The following is a 17,959-nucleotide window of genomic DNA, read 5'->3' as shown; positions in this document are numbered from 1 at the left end:
ATTGAATAACATCGGGGAGAGGCTACAACCCTGTCTCACTCCTTTCCCAACCACTGCTTCCCTTTCATGCCCCTCGACTCTTATAACTGCCATCTGGTTTCTGTACAAATTGTAAATAGCCTTTCGCTCCCTGTATTTTACCCCTGCCACCTTCAGAATTTGAAAGAGAGTATTCCAGTTAACGTTGTCAAAAGCTTTCTCTAAGTCTACAAATGCTAGAAATGTAGGTTTGCCTTTTCTTAATCTTTCTTCTAAGATGAGTTGTAAGGTTAGTATTGCCTCATGTGTTCCAACATTTCTACGGAATCCAAACTGATCTTCCCCGAGGTCCGCTTCTACCAGTTTTTCCATTCGTCTGTAAAGAATTCGCATTAGTATTTTGCAGCTGTGACTTATTAAACTGATAGTTCGGTAATTTTCCCATCTGTCAGCACCTGCTTTCTTTGGGATTGGAATTATTATATTCTTCTTGAAGTCTGTGGGTATTTCGCCTGTCTCATACATCTTGCTCACCAGATAGTAGAGTTTTGTCATGACTGGTTCTCCCAAGGCCATCAGTAGTTCTAATGGAATGTTGTCTACTCCCGGGGCCTTGTTTGGACTCAGGTCTTTCAGTGCTCTGTCAAACTCTTCACGCAGTATCGTATCTCCCATTTCAACTTCATCTACATCCTCATCCATTTCCATAATATTGTCCTCAAGTACATCGCCCTTGTATAACCCCTCTATATACTCCTTCCACCTTTCTGCCTTCCCTTTTTTGCTTAGAACTGGGTTGCCATCTGATCTCTTGATATTCGTACAAGTGGTTCTCTTCTCTCCAAAGGTCTCTTTAATTTTCCTGTAGGCAGTATCTATCTTACCCCTAGTGAGACAAGCGTCTACATCCTTACATTTGTCCTCTAGCCATCCCTGCTTAGCCATTTTGCACTTCCTGTCGATCTCATTTTTAGGACATTTGTATTCCTTTTTGTCTGCTTGATTTACTGCATTTTTATATTTTCTCCTTTCATCAATTAAATTCAATATTTCTTCTGTTACCCAAGGATTTCTATTAGCCCTCGTCTTTTTACCTACTTGATCCTCTGCTGCCTTCACTACTTGATCCCTCAGAGCTACCCATTCTTCTTCTACTGTATTTCTTTCCCCCATTCCTGTCAATTGTTCCCTTATGCTCTCCCTGAAACTCTCTACAACCTCTGGTTCTTTCAGTTTATCCAGGTCCCATCTCCTTAAATTCCCACCTTTTTGCAGTTTCTTCAGTTTCAATCTGCAGTTCATAACCAATAGATTGTGGTCAGAATCCACATCTGCCCCTGGAAATGTCTTACAATTTAAAACCTGGTTCCTAAATCTCTGTCTTACCATTATATAATCTATCTGATACCTTTTAGTATCTCCAGGATTCTTCCAGGTATACAACCTTCTTTTATGACTCTTGAACCAAGTGTTAGCTATGATTAAGTTATGCTCTGTGCAAAATTCTACAAGGCGGCTTCCTCTTTCATTTCTTCCCCCCAATCCATATTCACCTACTATGTTTCCTTCTCTCCTTTTTCATACTGACGAATTCCAGTCACCCATGACTATTAAATTTTCGTCGCCCTTCACTACCTGAATAATTTCTTTTATCTCGTCATACATTTCATCAATTTCTTCATCATCTGCAGAGCTAGTTGGCATATAAACTTGTACTACTGTAGTAGGCATGGGCTTTGTGTCTATCTTGGCCACAATAATGCGTTCACTATGCTGTTTGTAGTAGCGTACCCGCACTCCTATTTTTTTATTCATTATTAAACCTACTCCTGCATTACCCCTATTTGATTTTGTATTTATAGCCCTGTAATCACCTGACCAAAAGTCTTGTTCCTCCTGCCACCGAATTTCAGTAATTCTCACTATATCTAACTTTAACCTATCCATTTCCCTTTTTAAATTTTCTAACCTACCTGCCCGATTAAGGGATCTGACATTCCACACTCCAATCCATAGTACACCAGTTTTCTTTCTCCTGATTAGGATTACATTTCTTAAATCAGCCTTGTGCCATAATTGATCTTCAGCAATTTATGGTGGAACTTGATGGAAAAATGTTTCAGTTAGGTGAAGCCATTGCCAGTTAGTGATGTCACGAGGAATGTCTATTGCAAAGGATGAACAGATTAAACTGAGAATTATCACACTAAGATTTGATTCGCACGATTGTGTACCTAAGGGTACTGACAAATCCCTTTGGGTCTGTGTTGAGTCTAGCTTACCGGTAGTAATTTTGTTTGTGGTGGAACAATTAGAAGAGAATGAAGTATTAGGTCAGGTGGGTTGATTAATTAAAAGAGGTATGCACACAAGAAATAAAGGGTGAAACAAAGGTACATGTTTCTATGGATAATTTTAGCACAGAGGACGTATGATTAACAAAGGGTTTGTTAATCACTAACATTGATATCCTTAAGGAAAAACAATAGGACACAACGGGTGTCTGCCTCGGACAATTGCTGGACGCCATTGAAACTACTTTATGAGTAAAAGTGAAGCACCTAGGGAGAAGCAGTAGGGGATGGATGGAAAAATGACGTTTGGAATTTAAGGATTTAATTTTTCCAGAAATACCATTACCATCTCGTATATTACACAGCACCGCATACCAATGGGGAAATGAATCGCCAGTGTACCACAACCATACAGAATAGGTACTTGCAGCAGATTTTGGAAGAATTTTTCAGTCAACAGCTGAAAGATGGAATAATTGAAGAAAGTAATAATGCATGGGGGGGGGGGGAGGAATAGTTACTGTGCCAAAAGAAAAAAAGGATAAAAATCAACAGATGGATAACGAAAATACAGGTTTTGCTGTGATTACAGGCATCTAAATGTGAAAACCACAGTGAACACCTACCCTTTGCCACATATCACAGAAACCTCAGATCATTTAGGGCGATGCAAACATTTTTCAGCAATGTATTTGAAGAGTGGTTATCACCAGATAGAGTTTGGACTTAAGGATCTGCACAAAACAGCATTTTCAGCACTCTGGGGGCACTTCCAATTCAGAAGAATGCCATTTGGATTAAAAAATGAGCCTGCAACATTTCAGAGATTGTTGAACAGAGTACTCAGAGGTTTAAAACTACAGCAATACTGTATTTTGATGACATAATCATGTATGGGAATGATGTGGAATGCATATGCAATGATGAAGGGAAGTATTCCTAAGGTTAAAAGCAGCAAAGTTATCATTCAGTACAGAAAAGTGTAATTTTGTGATGGAAGAGGTAGCATACCTATGTCATATCATAAGTAAAGATGGGGTTAAGAAAGCCCCAAGGTTAATTAGAGCTGTACGTGAATTTTCTGTACCAGAATCTGTAAATGAGTTGCAATTGTTCTTAGTAGTTGTTAACTATTGCTACTGGTTTGTGAAAGGATTTACAGGTATTGCCAGATGGTTGACACAATTGTAAAAAAGGATACTAAATTTGTGTGGTCAGAAAAGAGCCAGCATCCTTTTCAGGTGCTAAAATCAGCTTTAACATAGGGTCTGATATTGGTATTTCTGGATTTTAATAGAGAATTTGTTTCATTATGTGATGCATCAAATCATGTGTGTTGTCACAAGAGGTAGAAATGCTATAATTGTGTGAATCTTTATGTTGTGCCTATTGCAACTCAGCATCTCTGCTGTATGGTGAGTAGCAACTTTCATTCTCTAATATTAGAACATACAGTAGCTTATGCATCAAGGCAACTAAATTCTACAGAAAGACATGATTAAGTCTTATTTATGGAATCATATGTTTCAAATGTTATCTGTATGGTAGAAAGCTTAGCATAATAATAGATCATGTAGTATTAAAATGGATGTTGGAGTTAAAGAATCCTTCTAGTCTGTTGACTAAGTGAATTTGATTTCGAAGTCACACATAATCCTGGGAAGAAAATGACAATTTTGTATGTAGGGTAGTTGATACCTTTTCAAGGGAGTCTGGAAGCTATTCCAGGGATAAAAGATGTGGACTAGAAAGGGAGAGCAAGGAGAAAGGTTTTGGAAGATAAACAAGAGGTTGTGAATGAAAGAGTAACAAGGAACCAGTATGGATTAAGGCCTAAGAGGTAATCATTTAATATTTTCTTTTAGATTAGGTATAGATTTAGTATAATTAGCATAAGGAGCTGCAGAACAGCAGGGAATTTAAGGGGGAAGAAAGTAATAGGTATTGTTGAAGAGAAAGCAAGGTGATGCTGTTTTTAGTGAGACTAATCTTCTTAGGGGTGGAAGCATTATGAAACCAGCACCTGGAAGGGGGAGTGCTATTCACCAAGCAGGAAGACATAATGATCGCCAGTCATTGCTGGGTGATACAGGTGATATTTAATGCACTTGAGATGCATAACGAGGTGAGAAGATGGGAAGAAGCATTCGAAAAATTCCATCAGGAAATGGAAAGGCACGGGATACTCAAAAGAAGTGCCAGGGTATGTGAAAGAGTACATGGAGCATACGAGAACTTAAGGAGTGAAATGACCCCGGTACTGGAGGTTATTCCACATATGTGAAGAAAGAGGGGTTGGATTGCTGCAGGAAGTTGTCTTATGAAAACAATATTTAGCCTTGCTGATGAGGAAGACATTTGAAGGGTGAATGACACCATAGAAGAGGTTAAGCAATGGGCAAAAGGGAACAAAGTTCTGAGTTATTGGTACAATATGCAGCTTGCAGGTTTAGAGAAGGACATATGAATAACCAACAACTATTACAACAACTGACTGGAGAAGTAATTTGGTATGCCAAAGCTACAGAATGGGCAGTTGATCAGAACATTGGGGAACTAAGAACAAAAATAGGAGTCTCAGATAGGGAGGTAGTAACAACAAAATGGTTGCAGTCCATGGAAGATAGTGTTTGGGAAGGAAAGGGAGAGGTAACAGAACTACAGAAGGCTATGCAGCAGGCTGTAAGAGGTCATCTGGGGGGTAAACTTGTTGCCAGTGCTGTATTTGAAGGGTCTAAGGAAAGAGCAGAAGGAACGACCACCAGTGTGGTGGTTGGTATTAGAACCAGTGCACAAAAACTTACCTTTTAATTTCAAGATAGCCATAGTGTTGGTGAGAACTGATGAAGCGAAAGTTTACATTTCTGTTTCTGTACCAGCAGCAGGAAAACAAGGATGTTAAAAGTGCCACATAGTTCATGCATATCCTGTGAAGTGTGGGATACTGAAGAAATTTGTATGGGTAAAAACAACAACTATTATTAACTGCAAAAGTTAAGGGAAGATATATAGAAATGGAGGAAGCAAAGTTACAAAAATGCCACCAAGTGGAAATCACAGTCTGTCCAAATACAGTAAAAAAAGGGGGTGAGGTTCCTGCACAATGAAATTGCTAATGGGGCAAAAGGAGGTAAGAGAATGCAATAAAGAAGTGATCAAGCTGGAGGCATATTGGTTGTACTCTACGTTTGACAAGATGGTGGTAGTGGCTAGTTGTCCCAAGCAGGGGAAGCTCACATCAGCAAAGAGGCTAGAATTAAATGGGAGTGGTTTGTTATTAAATGGAACAATGTGTGAGATAATGGGGCCTACTTTTCATCAGTCCACCAGGGATAACTCACCTGAATATTTTGAAGCCTCATTTGTATTGATCAGAGGAGCCAATGGAAGTGCTACATGCCACAGATCTCACCAGCTTATATCAAACTCTAGGGCCAGAATTAATGTAGTCTATAAATATATTTCTGAACCAGGAGGATGGACACATCTCCCTGGAAGCCTTATTGCAGCATGTAAATTTATATCAGGAAAATCAGTACCGAATGAGACAACATTGACTATTGTCATACCAACTACCACACTGACATTTGTTCTGCTGAGCATAGTCCTTGTTTTGGTATGTAGATGATGAAACAGAAGACTGAGTCCAAACCCAGCCATCATTTGGATTCCAGTGGATTGGATATGTCGACCATAAAAGCAGCGGAAGGATGATGAACACAGAAGGGGGTAGTGTTAAAGATAATTGATTCATTTTAACTTGTAAGTTTGGAACAGAGAATTAGAAATTATTGCACAACAAGCCTATCAGTGAAGTAAGTTTCATTGTGTCTGAGTTGAGGAGCAGGGCAAAGGGCCATGAATGAATGTGTAAGACTAAGGATAGGGTTAAGGAAACCAATTGTTAGAATAATTCCTGAGAGGTGAAACAGGGCCAGAAGGACCAGTCACTAGGAATCTAGTTTGGTCGATTAAAGGTGCCGGGTCTCGGTAAAAAGGAGGGCAACATAGCATATTGACCATGTTCGGTCAGAAAGTACACCAAAGCAGAAGTGAGTTGCAACAGAACCAGCCACAGGCAGTCAAGAGTGTTATGTGTTGTGAAAACACAGCTGACAGCCAACCCGAATCAGATCCAGCTGGGTGCAGTCTGACAACAGCTGATGCTGCAATATACTAGCAGAAAGATGGAAGCCTTTCCTCACTTCCTACCATGAAAGTGTTTAGAGTATGTGTCTTAAGCCCCAAACAAACATAGCCTGGAGCATATAAGAAATCAGCCATTCATGTGCTAAAATATTCTTGTCTCAGTATCACAGCCTAGACCATGAGCATATGACACCTGGAGTGACATCCCAGAATGCAGTACGGGGTCCAGTGTTAGACCACGGGGCACAGCAGTCTGCCCTGAGACAAGAGTGGCTGCCTCCAGACCAGAGAGCTGCTCACTCACTGGAGGGATGTCACAGTCACCTCCACGGTACTGCCAGCTGTGTTGCCACACTGTCATCATGGTCATAGCTGGAGACTTCTCTGACAGTGGCATTCAAGTGATGTCCTGCTCTTTGCACTGTCAACAATGCTGGATGTCTGTTGTTTCACTTCAGGGGCAACTGGACACTCTCACCAACCTGTTCCTGATGCACTACAGCTGAGGGCTAGAATAAAGAAATTGATTAAACAAATCTACTGTTTTCGTCTCATTTCGCTCTCCACAGATGACAAGCAGAGGGTCAGTTGTCCGTTAGCAAGAATGGTTGTCCATTAGTGCTCTAATAAATGTTATGCTTGTAAGCAATAAAAAAGACAATATACAATTTGATTACTTTAGACCTGAACAATCAGTGCAATAAGCCACAACCACTGGGTATCCACCCAGATCAACTTAGCTCAGGGGGAGGACAGGTGCCGTGCTGAGATGAATTGGATGAATGATATGGAAGACAGATCATTCTCTCTCTCTCTCTCTCTCTCTCTCTCTCTCCGCTGTTTTTTTCTTGAAGTTCGGGGCTTTATTGTGAAAACTTAAAAAAAAGTTATGATTCATAATATTGCCCATCACTGGCCACTACATTATCGCATCTTTCAGATAGCATACAAATCCCGTGGTGGAAGAACTGGGCATCTTTTGTGGGTATCCATGAATCGATTCAATTTTGCACCTGTTCATATGATCGGAAGTGCTGGTCAGCCAGACTGTATGCCACTGATCGAAAAAGGTGGTAGTCAGAGAGAGCAACGTATGGAGAATATGGCAGGAGGGACATGGCATCAAGCATTGACATGCTGCAAAATTACCTTTAATGTCTATCACTGTATTGTGGTCGTTTGTGTTTGAGTGCTGGGCTTGAATGCATCAATTGCTTTCGATAATGATGTCCTGTGACTGTCTTAGTCTGTTTCAGTAGCTACAAAACGTTCTGTCTTCCCCCACTATGCCGGTCTTCAACATCAAAATCACCATTATTAAGGCAGTGAAAACATTCTCTGCACATTCTTCCACTAATAGTTCCCTCACCATTGGTCTTACCCAGCATTTTAAGAGCCATGGCCACAGATTTCATGTTAAAGCAGAAAATTAAAACTTCCCGCAAATGGCGAGAAATGGGTACGTAAGTTGACGTACTTAATCGAGAATAACCCTATGATGCAATCACAAATCGACTAATATTTTTATGGCATTATCTTTGCAGATGCCTAAGCTTATTGTATTACACCTATGACCAACCGCCTGAACCCCACTTGCTGCTACTGCCGTCTATTGCAAAACGGCGGAAGCAAAGTTATAGACCTAATAAATCACTTAAACACATGCTTTTTAAGTTCAAAGGGGGTACATTCTGAGAATAATCAAGAAACATTCTACTATATTCCATATTCAGCTCAAGTAATAACAGATACAGCAAATAGAAAAATGTGGGTCCGGCCAGAGGCATACTGACAATTTTACTTGTGGTGCACCACTGCTAACTGAATAAGGAAGGTGTAAAATTATATTTGTATGCACTGTACAGAAGTTTATAGTGTATTGGTGAAGATGTACGCAACCACTCCAAATCTACCACATTTCAATCATTTTCTTCCTGCGGTGGTGTCTATCTGATCTGAAATATTCTTGATTAATACTTTTTATTGTGTGATGCAGATTCTGGACACTGTGTATCATTTCAAAACCTTACAATTGAATGAATAAGAGTCACACACACCTCTAAAGGGAGATCTACATATAAATCTACATCTGTACTTTGCAAGCCACCTTATAGAATACGACAGAGGGTACTTTGTGTACCACTGTCACTTCCCCTTTCCTGTTCCAGTCATGATTGGTTTACAGGAAGAATAATTGATAATAAGTTTGCTCAAATCTCTCTGATTTTACTTTCCTGGTCTTCCTGCAAGGTGTATGAAGTACATTGAAAAAATGCCAGAACATTCGGTATTTCATGCCAGTGGTGTGTTGGAGCGAAATGTGGTTGTTGCCTTACAAATACCTGTGTTTAATGTGTAACTGCTGGAAGTTTCATTGTTGTATGTCTGTTAGTTATTGTTCAGTGCTGTACTGAGCGGAATGAATTTCTTGATGGTCGAGTTAAAGGAGCAACACATCTGCATTAAATTTTGCATAAAACTCAAGAAAACCTTTACAGAGACACACCAAATGATGTAGGAAGCCTATGGTGATGAGTGTTTAAGCCATACTTGGTGACACGAATGGTTTGCATGATTTAAAAATGGCCAGATGGAAGTTAAAGATGACCCTCATTCAGGATGCCCTTCAACATCTACCGACAGTGCTCATGTCAGGAGTGTCAACAAAATTGTGCGTGCTAATTTAAGACTGACTGTCCAAGAGATTGAAGAAGAATGTAACATTTTAGTTGGATCATGTCGTGAAATCATGACGCAGCATCTTGGAATGCACTTGTTGCCACCAAGTTTGTCCCACAGCTCATGAATCAAGAACAGAAAGACCTTTGCCTCAAAATCAGGGAAGAGCTTTTGGATTGTACAAATGAGAACGAGATGTTCCTTAAGAGAATCATAACTGGTGATGAGATTTGTGTCTATGATTATGATGTTGAGCCCAAGGGGTCTTCACAATGGGTCAGGAAAGTCCCTTCAAGACCAAAAAAGCTTGTCAAGTGAGGTCAAATGTCAAAGCCATGCTGACAGTTTTCTTTGAATTTGAAAGATTAGGTCATCATGAATTTGTGCCACAGGGACAAACTGTTAATGGTACTATGGGGACATGTTGCGACACCTGCAAGAAAATGTGAGAAGGAAGGGGTCTGAAATGTGAGAAAAAATTTATGGCTCTTGGATCATCATAATGCCTCTCCACATTCATCCCTATTGGTGTGCCACTTTGCACAAAATCCAAAGCACTGTGCTGCCTCAACCTCCATACTCTCCAGACCGGCCCCTGTGAACTTTTTGTTTTTTTGTTTGTGAAGTTGAAAACCCTGTTGCAAGGACAAAGATTTGTGATGATAGACAAAAGGAGAGCATTTCAAAGGAGATGATACCCAGTAGGTATAAGGTAAGTGTAGAAAAATTTTGTGGACAAAGTTACTGAATTTTTTGAACAGATCTTGTAAGCAATACATTTGTTTCTGTTGAGGGATCACTTGCCCATCCCTGCACTAAACGCCATTCCTCTGCAGGATTTCCTGTATTTTGCTACAATTTTCTAGTGTTTTGACTTCTTTGTATACATCATTCACAAAAAAGCCTTAAGGAACTTTTGGTGTTATTGGCTAGGTCATTTATGTGAAAATAATGGTCCTATAAACACTTTCTTGGTGAACACCCCAAGTTACTTTTTTGTCTGAAGATTTCTCTCCACTGGGAATGACATGCTGTGTTCTGTTTGGTAGAAACTCTTCAGTCCAGTCCCACAGCTAGTCTCATATCTGTACACTAGTATTTTGTTTATTAGCCTGCTGTATGGGACTGTATCAAATGTCATCTGGAAGTGAAGCACAATGGTATCAGCATCATCACTTGTATCTACTGCTTTCTGGATCTTGTAGATGAACAGAGTGAGCTGGGTTTCATATAATCATTGTTTTCAGAGCCTATGTATAGATTTCATGCATCTTTAACACATATTTGCCAATAGTCATGTGCAAAAGTCGCTCTGCCACATCTTACCTTACATCCTCATGATGAAGGTTAGTCTTTTTTATAAGCCTGCAAACGGATGCTTGCTTGTTGTGAAATGTTGACAGAGCTGTAATTAAGAAAAATCTGTCGTTACAAAGTTTCTTATGAAGATTGTGGCAGATTTTGTGTCAAGCAAGTTTGGGGTACAAGTAATTTTGCTGTAAATGTTATTACATACCTTTTAACAGGTTATCCTCTTTTGTGTGCACAAATCTTACTGTAGTGGCTGACAGTGTTGCAGTTGTTAAGGATTTTGTCACCTTCAGGAGTGTTTCGTCAGCATCAATACAGAATGCTTCACAAGCAAGCTATAAAATTCACTTTTTATAATGTCACAGAAAGTACACCTAATCTCTAATAGTGCTATTAAGACAATTTCATTAAACAAGAATGAAAAGCAGAGATGTTTCAAAATTATAAGACTTCGAAAATGTAATCACTTACAGTAAAAATGTTGGCTGCCCATTTCCTGAAAGTCTGCTCTTGACCACACAATTCGTCTGCCTTACATACATCAGCTATCCTCTCTCCCCCAAGTTCTCCAAGTATGTTGTCTACATGTTTTCCAAATGCACAGAAATTGGGATAGGCACGTGAACCAAGAGCAAAGACAGCAAATCTGTAATGGAGTGAGTGATTTGTAACAGTAAATATACCTTTCTAGGATCAGTATACCTGCAGCCCCTCGTAAATCATAAGACTTTTAACATGTAAATTGTGATAGATAGTGATTAGACTTTAAAACTATAAATTGTGATGTATTTGACAGTACACTATAGTTCTAAATATTCTGAGACTTCACCCATAAATAATGTAAGTTTCGTACTGGTTTCTGTAGACATTGATGTTTTGCAACATTTATAGCAATATCAGAAAAAAATCCTACAACAGTGAAGGAGTTGGAATATTAAAGAGCATTCATTATCATGCCAAATGTCGCACTCAGAATTACTTTGGACATTCCAGTTGCACAAAAGAAATAATGAAATAGTGTCAGCTGTAAATCAGCAACAATATCTGATGGACATCAGACAATTTTCATATCATTTTCTTTCTACAGTTGTAGAAAAAGCAACAGTGTTTCTTTTCTCTGCTGTGTATTCCCACTGAGAGTTACTTCTCCAAGGAAACCACAGGAAACTGAATAATGTGATGGAAGCAAAGTGACGTTACAGTGAAAAGCCTGCATCAGGCTGAGCCACCTGATTTTTTTAATGTCAAATCTGGATGAAAATTTGTGTCTCCATCCAGTGCTCAATGAAAGGAGTAGTAGTTATGGGACAAAAGCTGTCACAACATTCACATGAAAAGAAAATTTCAAAACTTTGCACATCATCTTGTAAAAATGTTTTTTCTCAGTTAAGTTGTTAACATCTATTGTTTTACATTACAGTAAGTAGAGGAATTTGGTATGTGGGTTTAACTGATTAGGAATGAAAGGAATTTTAAAATTAATTGAAGACTACAGAGCATCTCCAAAAGCCTGTATCAGGGACAGTCAACATAACAAAACGGTTAACCCATCACGCACAGTGAACCTTACACTGTCACTAAGGGAGCTAAGACTGAGGGGATGCCACCTCTGAGCTAATGCTTCATATATGAGAATGAGAACTCTGCCATCTCTTTCTTTTTGCATTATAAATGGGATTTACTTACCAGACTCCTAGTTTGATAACAGGTCAGACCATCTGTGGTGTTCACATCAAAGCTGCAAAATTGTCCATGACATAATTCTTACTTTAGAAGAACCGAGAAAATTTTGAATTGCGGCACTATGGTGAAGACAGCTAATAACTACATAGGCATACATTCAGTAGCCATATCTTTTTTATATCAATTTCATTAACATATCTGTGCTTTGAAGCCTGATGGCCTTAGGCCATTCAGTAACGATGGAACAAGTTAACTACAGGCAAGGGGAGGAACTTGGGAAAGAGTCAAAATATTTTGTGTTCAGGGGTGTTCTGTGAGTAAGCACACCCTTTTCTTGATAAATTTTAAACCTTGTGCCTACTTTTATAAGGAAGAAAAGATGGAATATTCATGAACACATTACCACTTATGTGGACTACCATGAAGATTAGGCCTCCATGAAAAGAATGCTTAACAGTTGGTAATTTCCTTGTTGTATTCGTAATTGGCAGTTTTGGTAGTGATAGAGGATACAGTGAACAGAACTTCACTGTACATACGTCAACTGCTTCCTTGGGTTTCATGTACATCCTGATTGTTTTTTGACACCAATCGGATGCAAGTCATTAAGATGTGTGATATCAAAGTCTAAATTAACCAGTACGTAAAAAATTCCAATTCAGTGAACACTGCAGTATTATTTTGTAGTAGCTCAGTGAACTGTGAACCTGTATTGATGGTTATGATTATTTGTCAGTATATTACAGTTTTCCATTTCACAGCTCATAGTGACAGTTGTAGTACAGAAGTGGTTTTATACTTTCTTGAATCCCTTACTGCTAAAACAGGAATGGGAGATCAGAGAAAAATATTCTGTACATATTGAGGCACCTATACATAGAATCTTAGTGCAATTGGTGAAGCAGGTGGCTGTGCCCAATTTAAAAAACTGCCCAATTCAAGAAACTGTCTGTATAATTTACATTAAACAGCAGGAAACCTAAAACTATATGGCTGAATGGATACTACAAATCCAATTCATAACTATCACACTACCAAATGTTTGGAGAGAAACCTTGTTGAGTCAGTTATGTGTATTTGTCTGCGATGAAATCTGTATCTTCATTGTTGCATGTCGGCCTTCAAAAGACAATAGGAGAAGAAGGTGGATCACAGTTCACTATTTTTCTGGGGAATGATAATTTATTTGTGAATCAGATACTGATTGTTATATCATCCCAGCTAAGTAGTTGAATGTATTTTACCTCACACTGCTGAGAGGTCCAGCAGCACTGCTTTCCGAGAGGACACCACTGTCATCAGAGGATCCTCTCGGGGAGTCGATGCCCATGGTGGATGTCTTGCCCTCGTCCAGCATTTCCATGTCAGTGCAGTCATTCACCCCAATGAGTGATCTTGAGATCGCCATTCTGCAGTTTGATAATACTTATTAGCGTTTAACCTACTTATCATGAATACACAATTGTAGCAAAGATGCTGTAGGACTATGAGACCTTTTACTATCACTCTGCTTGTAGTGTGCAAACAGCAACCTCAGGTTCCCCATTCATTCCTTTATGTGTACACAAAAGCAGTGGAATAAATGGTGTACATATTTTGGCACCCAAGACAAGGAATTTAGTGTGTCACCCCCTCCCCCAGTTCCACATCATAACATCAAATATGCGTATGATCTATGGAACTTGTAACTAACTGGATAACTGACTGTCTGACTGAAGAACACCCCTACATAAAAAAAATTTAAAACCTAAATATTAATTATTTTGTTTTTTGGATAGTTACCACAATACAAAAAAAATATAATTCATCAGAAGTGACAATTTGTGAGATTTAATTATAGATTAGTTTATTTAGGCGTACTTTTCATTCCAGTTGATCCATAGTAGGAGATCCTCCAGGATGTAGAACATGTCCGAAGAACAAGAATACACAATAAATATTTACAATGAATAACAAATAAAAGAGCACTAATGTTCCTTCCATTGATCCCAAGTGCAATGATAACATGGATGTGGAATGAGTTAAAAAAATTAAACTTATTTTTGTTGATGAAGTAATAAACACTGAATAGAAGAATAATTTTACAACACTTATTTTCAGTGTTGCATTGCTGCACTGTATTTGTACAGAAGTGAGATTGTACTAATATTTGCATTATTTTATATTATTCGTAAAACACACACATAAACATATGCACCCACCAGTTGTTTCTACAAAGAATTCATCATTGGAGCAGGAGGAGTTGGCCACTAATAAAACCTTTAGGCCCCTCTTAAACTTAGTGGTTAAACTTTCTATGGCTGATGGCAAGTTACTGAAAATGTTTGTTACTCACCTTTTTGGACCAAAGTAAGTGAAGATGGTTTTTATTTCTAGTATTGATTCCATGAACTGAGTTGTTGGTTTGAAAAAGGGCTATATTTTTAATGGCAAACTTCATTAAGGAATAAATATATTGGCAAGCAATACTTAATGTCCCTAGTTCCCTAAACAAGCCTCTGCATGATGATCTGAGTTCACACAACAAACAATTCTTATTGCACATTTTTATATCTGGAAAACTTCAGCTTGGCTAGATGAGTTACCTCAGAAAATAATCCCGTATGACATTATGGAACGAAAGTAAGCATAGTATGTCAGCTTTTTCATTTTTATATACCCTGTGTCTGACAACATTCACACTGCAAATAGGGATTTGTTTAGATACTTAAGCAGTTCTGTGATGTGCTTGTCCCTGTTGAATTTATTGTCAGGCTGTAATACCAAGAATTTAACACTGTCTTCTACTTCTATCTGTCTGTCATTATTTAGGAATATACAGGTGGGAAACCTCTTACAAGTTCTGAATTGCAGGCAGTATGTTTTCTCAAAGTGTAGTGACAGAGAATGGGGTAGGAATCCCTGAAAATTTCATTAACTGATCCTTTCTAAGACTAGTGTTTGTATCGTCTGCTGTAAGTTTACCCCTGGTAGCTGAGTGGTCAGTGCAACAGAATGTCAATCCTAAGGGCCCGGGTTCGATTCCCAGCTGGGTTGGAGATTTTCCCCACTCAGGGACTGGGTGTCGTATTGTCCTAATCATCATCATTTCATCCCCATCAACGAGTGCAAGTCGCCAAAGTGGCGTCAAATTGAAAGACGTGCACCCGGCAAACTGTCTACCCGACGGGAGGTCCTAGTCACACAACATTTACATTTATTTATCTGCAATAAAACAAATTTGGCATCTGGTAATGTTACCAATGAAAGGCCATTGATAAACACAAGAGAAAGCAAGGGTGGTAAGCTGTGACTTTGTGGGACACCACGTGTAATTAGTTCCCAGTTGGATGATGCCTGATAGCTTAAGACATGTCTCTTCCCTAATGACACCTTTTGTTTCCTGCCAGAGAAATAGGAACTGAATCATTTTACTACATTTCCTGTTACACCATATTATTCTAATTTACACAAGAGAATGTAATTGAAGATCAGAACAATAAAAAATTAAGAGACTCTTGCGTCAGGTGAAGTCAAGAAACAGTAATGTAAATCATAGATGACCTTCAGATGCTGTGTGAAAATACAGTGCTCTGCATCACTGGAAAAAAATTTGGGTGCAAAGTCCAAGGTTTAAATTTTACCAGGAATGCACTAAAGATCTTCAGGTTTCATTTAGAGGCTGTATTTTTGGATGTAACAGGGTGTGAAGCATTTTTAAGTTTGGAAAAAGGACCTCCTTCAACTTCATTTTAACCTGTTAATTTGTTGGCAAAAGGCAGATACTCTTACCACTCATCCACTGGCATTAATAATAATGCTAATCATGAGATTACTAAATTGTTTCAGAAAATTAGGACTATTTTGTAAGGACTCAGATATTTAAAATAAATTAAAATCTCTGGAATGAAAAAGAAGAAAAAGTATTTTGATGTTTGTATAACTCTTATATAGACAATGTGGATATGGAATTTTTTACGTTTTGTGGGATACACTCTTATTATCAGCAAGGTGAACTGCACTTGACTAGTGCTTTTGTAGCCGTAGATGAAGCGCATTTTTTTCAAAGTTTCATCGCCTTAGGCTGCTGCCTGGCTTTACTATGCAGCAGGACTAGCCCTGAGGGGAAGAGGTATCCTGTATAGTATTCTGCCTGTAGGAGGAAGGTGAAAATAGATGCATGTTGTCTGCTTCACGAATACATGTAAATGTAGGATTAGTACAGAAGTCTAGAATATTTCCAGAGTTAAAACTCAGGCTTATAGAGTGGAGTTAAATTTTTTATTGCAATTTGCCATCAACCATAAGCACAGACATTGCTCAGTGTTAAGAGAATTGACATTCTCTTGAATTCTGTTCACAGGAGTTGACACATAAAGCTAATATGACAAATGTGTTATAGGAGGTTGAGAAAATGTTCATGTGTAAAGAAAGCATGGTAGTTTTTAATTTGTAAGAATTATGTAAGTAAACAAATACAGTTACAATTAATAACAGCAAAAATAGTGACATTTACTAATGGTACAAGTATTCTGATCAAAGGGCCCAACTCCACAATGCAAGATACATCACAGACAATCAGTAACCAAGTACACAAATGATTCATAGCAAAAAGTAACCCAATTTTTAAAAATTAAAAACATGTAATCAACCGCTGAAGAAACATCCGATAATAATGCATACAGCAAGTTGGTTGCAGAGTGGACGTAGTGTGACTCGGCCAATGCTGAACAAATAAACGTCAAGTCAGTTTAAGAAAGAAATAATAATGCATATATGAAATGCCACACATAGAAAGAAATGTAGGACAGGCTAGTGTCTATTTACGAACAAAAATATGGTACCAGTGTTTACATCTTACGGCAGCAGTGGTATAGTTTGCAGAAGAAACCAACTGATAATGTAGGGACACATATTGCCAGAATTGAGGGTCTTACACGTCACTTACAGATTCTAGGTGAGCAAATACCTGTGCAGATAATCGTTACAAAAACTGTCATGACTCTACCAGGAGCATACAACTATTTTGTCAGTGTGTGGGAATCTGTGCAGGCAAATGAATGATCACTTAGCAGTCTGATGCCCAGACTTGCTGTAGAGAAAGGAGAATGAACACAAATGATAAAAGTGAAATTTTAGCATATGCAGCAAGTAACAGCTGAATAAAAACTGTGGTAAAAACCTTAGCGTTTTGCAAAGTCAGGTACTTATCACTATTTTCATAACGTGGGTCACTGGATTCATGACTGCAAAAAGCAAAAATCTGTAACTGCAAATCAGTCTTATACCAATGGAGAAGCTCTCCAGAGACAGCTGGAGAAGCATAGTAAATGGATTCAGGAGCAACTGATCACACCTTGAATCAATATTCTTGGTCCATAACCTATGAATAATTTCCAGAGGCACATCCTTTTCATATCACTGGTGAAAAATACATTTCTGATATTGGACATGGAGACATTAATATTCTAGCCAAAAGTGGAAAGTAATGAAAAGAAAAGCATATCAGCAAGATTTTGTGTGTTTCAGAGTTAACTGACTGTCTGTAGTCCTAGGGTGCAACTGTCATTAAAAGCATGGCACATCAGTCTGACATTAAAACATGTAAATTTTGAAAGGGTGAAAGTGTTCTTGCAGTAGGAGAGAAACATGACAAACAGTTAAAATTAAATTTAAGGTTATGTCAAATCATGAGTATAGTGCAAATGTTGCTGCTAGTGAAACTCTCATTTAGTGGCACAAGAGAATTCTGCATCAGTATGTCATGCAAGCTAAACAACTGTTGTCAGTTGCCAAGATAAATTTTCAAGACCAGCAAGTTGAAGACTGTGTTATTGGTAAGATATGTAAACTGTCGTTTCCATACAGTGATACCAAATAAAAAT

The 17,959-nt window shown here is 38.5% G+C and overlaps 1 protein-coding gene across 1 annotated transcript in view; it reads right to left on the bottom strand.

The window, feature by feature from the left end:
* The window catches only part of LOC126260748 (nitric oxide synthase-like protein), a 158,684-nt gene that overhangs the window by 84,988 nt on the left and 55,737 nt on the right, over nucleotides 1-17,959 (bottom strand). The window contains exons 15-18 of the mRNA XM_049958086.1: nucleotides 13,340-13,504; nucleotides 10,884-11,058; nucleotides 10,618-10,747; nucleotides 10,428-10,506 (exon numbers count right to left, since the gene is read on the bottom strand). Coding sequence (XP_049814043.1) covers nucleotides 10,428-10,506; nucleotides 10,618-10,747; nucleotides 10,884-11,058; nucleotides 13,340-13,504 — 549 coding nt within the window. The remainder of the gene's footprint in view (nucleotides 1-10,427; nucleotides 10,507-10,617; nucleotides 10,748-10,883; nucleotides 11,059-13,339; nucleotides 13,505-17,959) is intronic.

The sequence above is a fragment of the Schistocerca nitens genome, chromosome 5 (genome assembly GCF_023898315.1).
Source record: "Schistocerca nitens isolate TAMUIC-IGC-003100 chromosome 5, iqSchNite1.1, whole genome shotgun sequence".
NCBI lineage: Eukaryota > Metazoa > Arthropoda > Insecta > Orthoptera > Acrididae > Schistocerca > Schistocerca nitens.
Note: the sequence above shows the minus strand (reverse complement) of the source record. Positions and strands in the feature narration are given on the sequence as shown.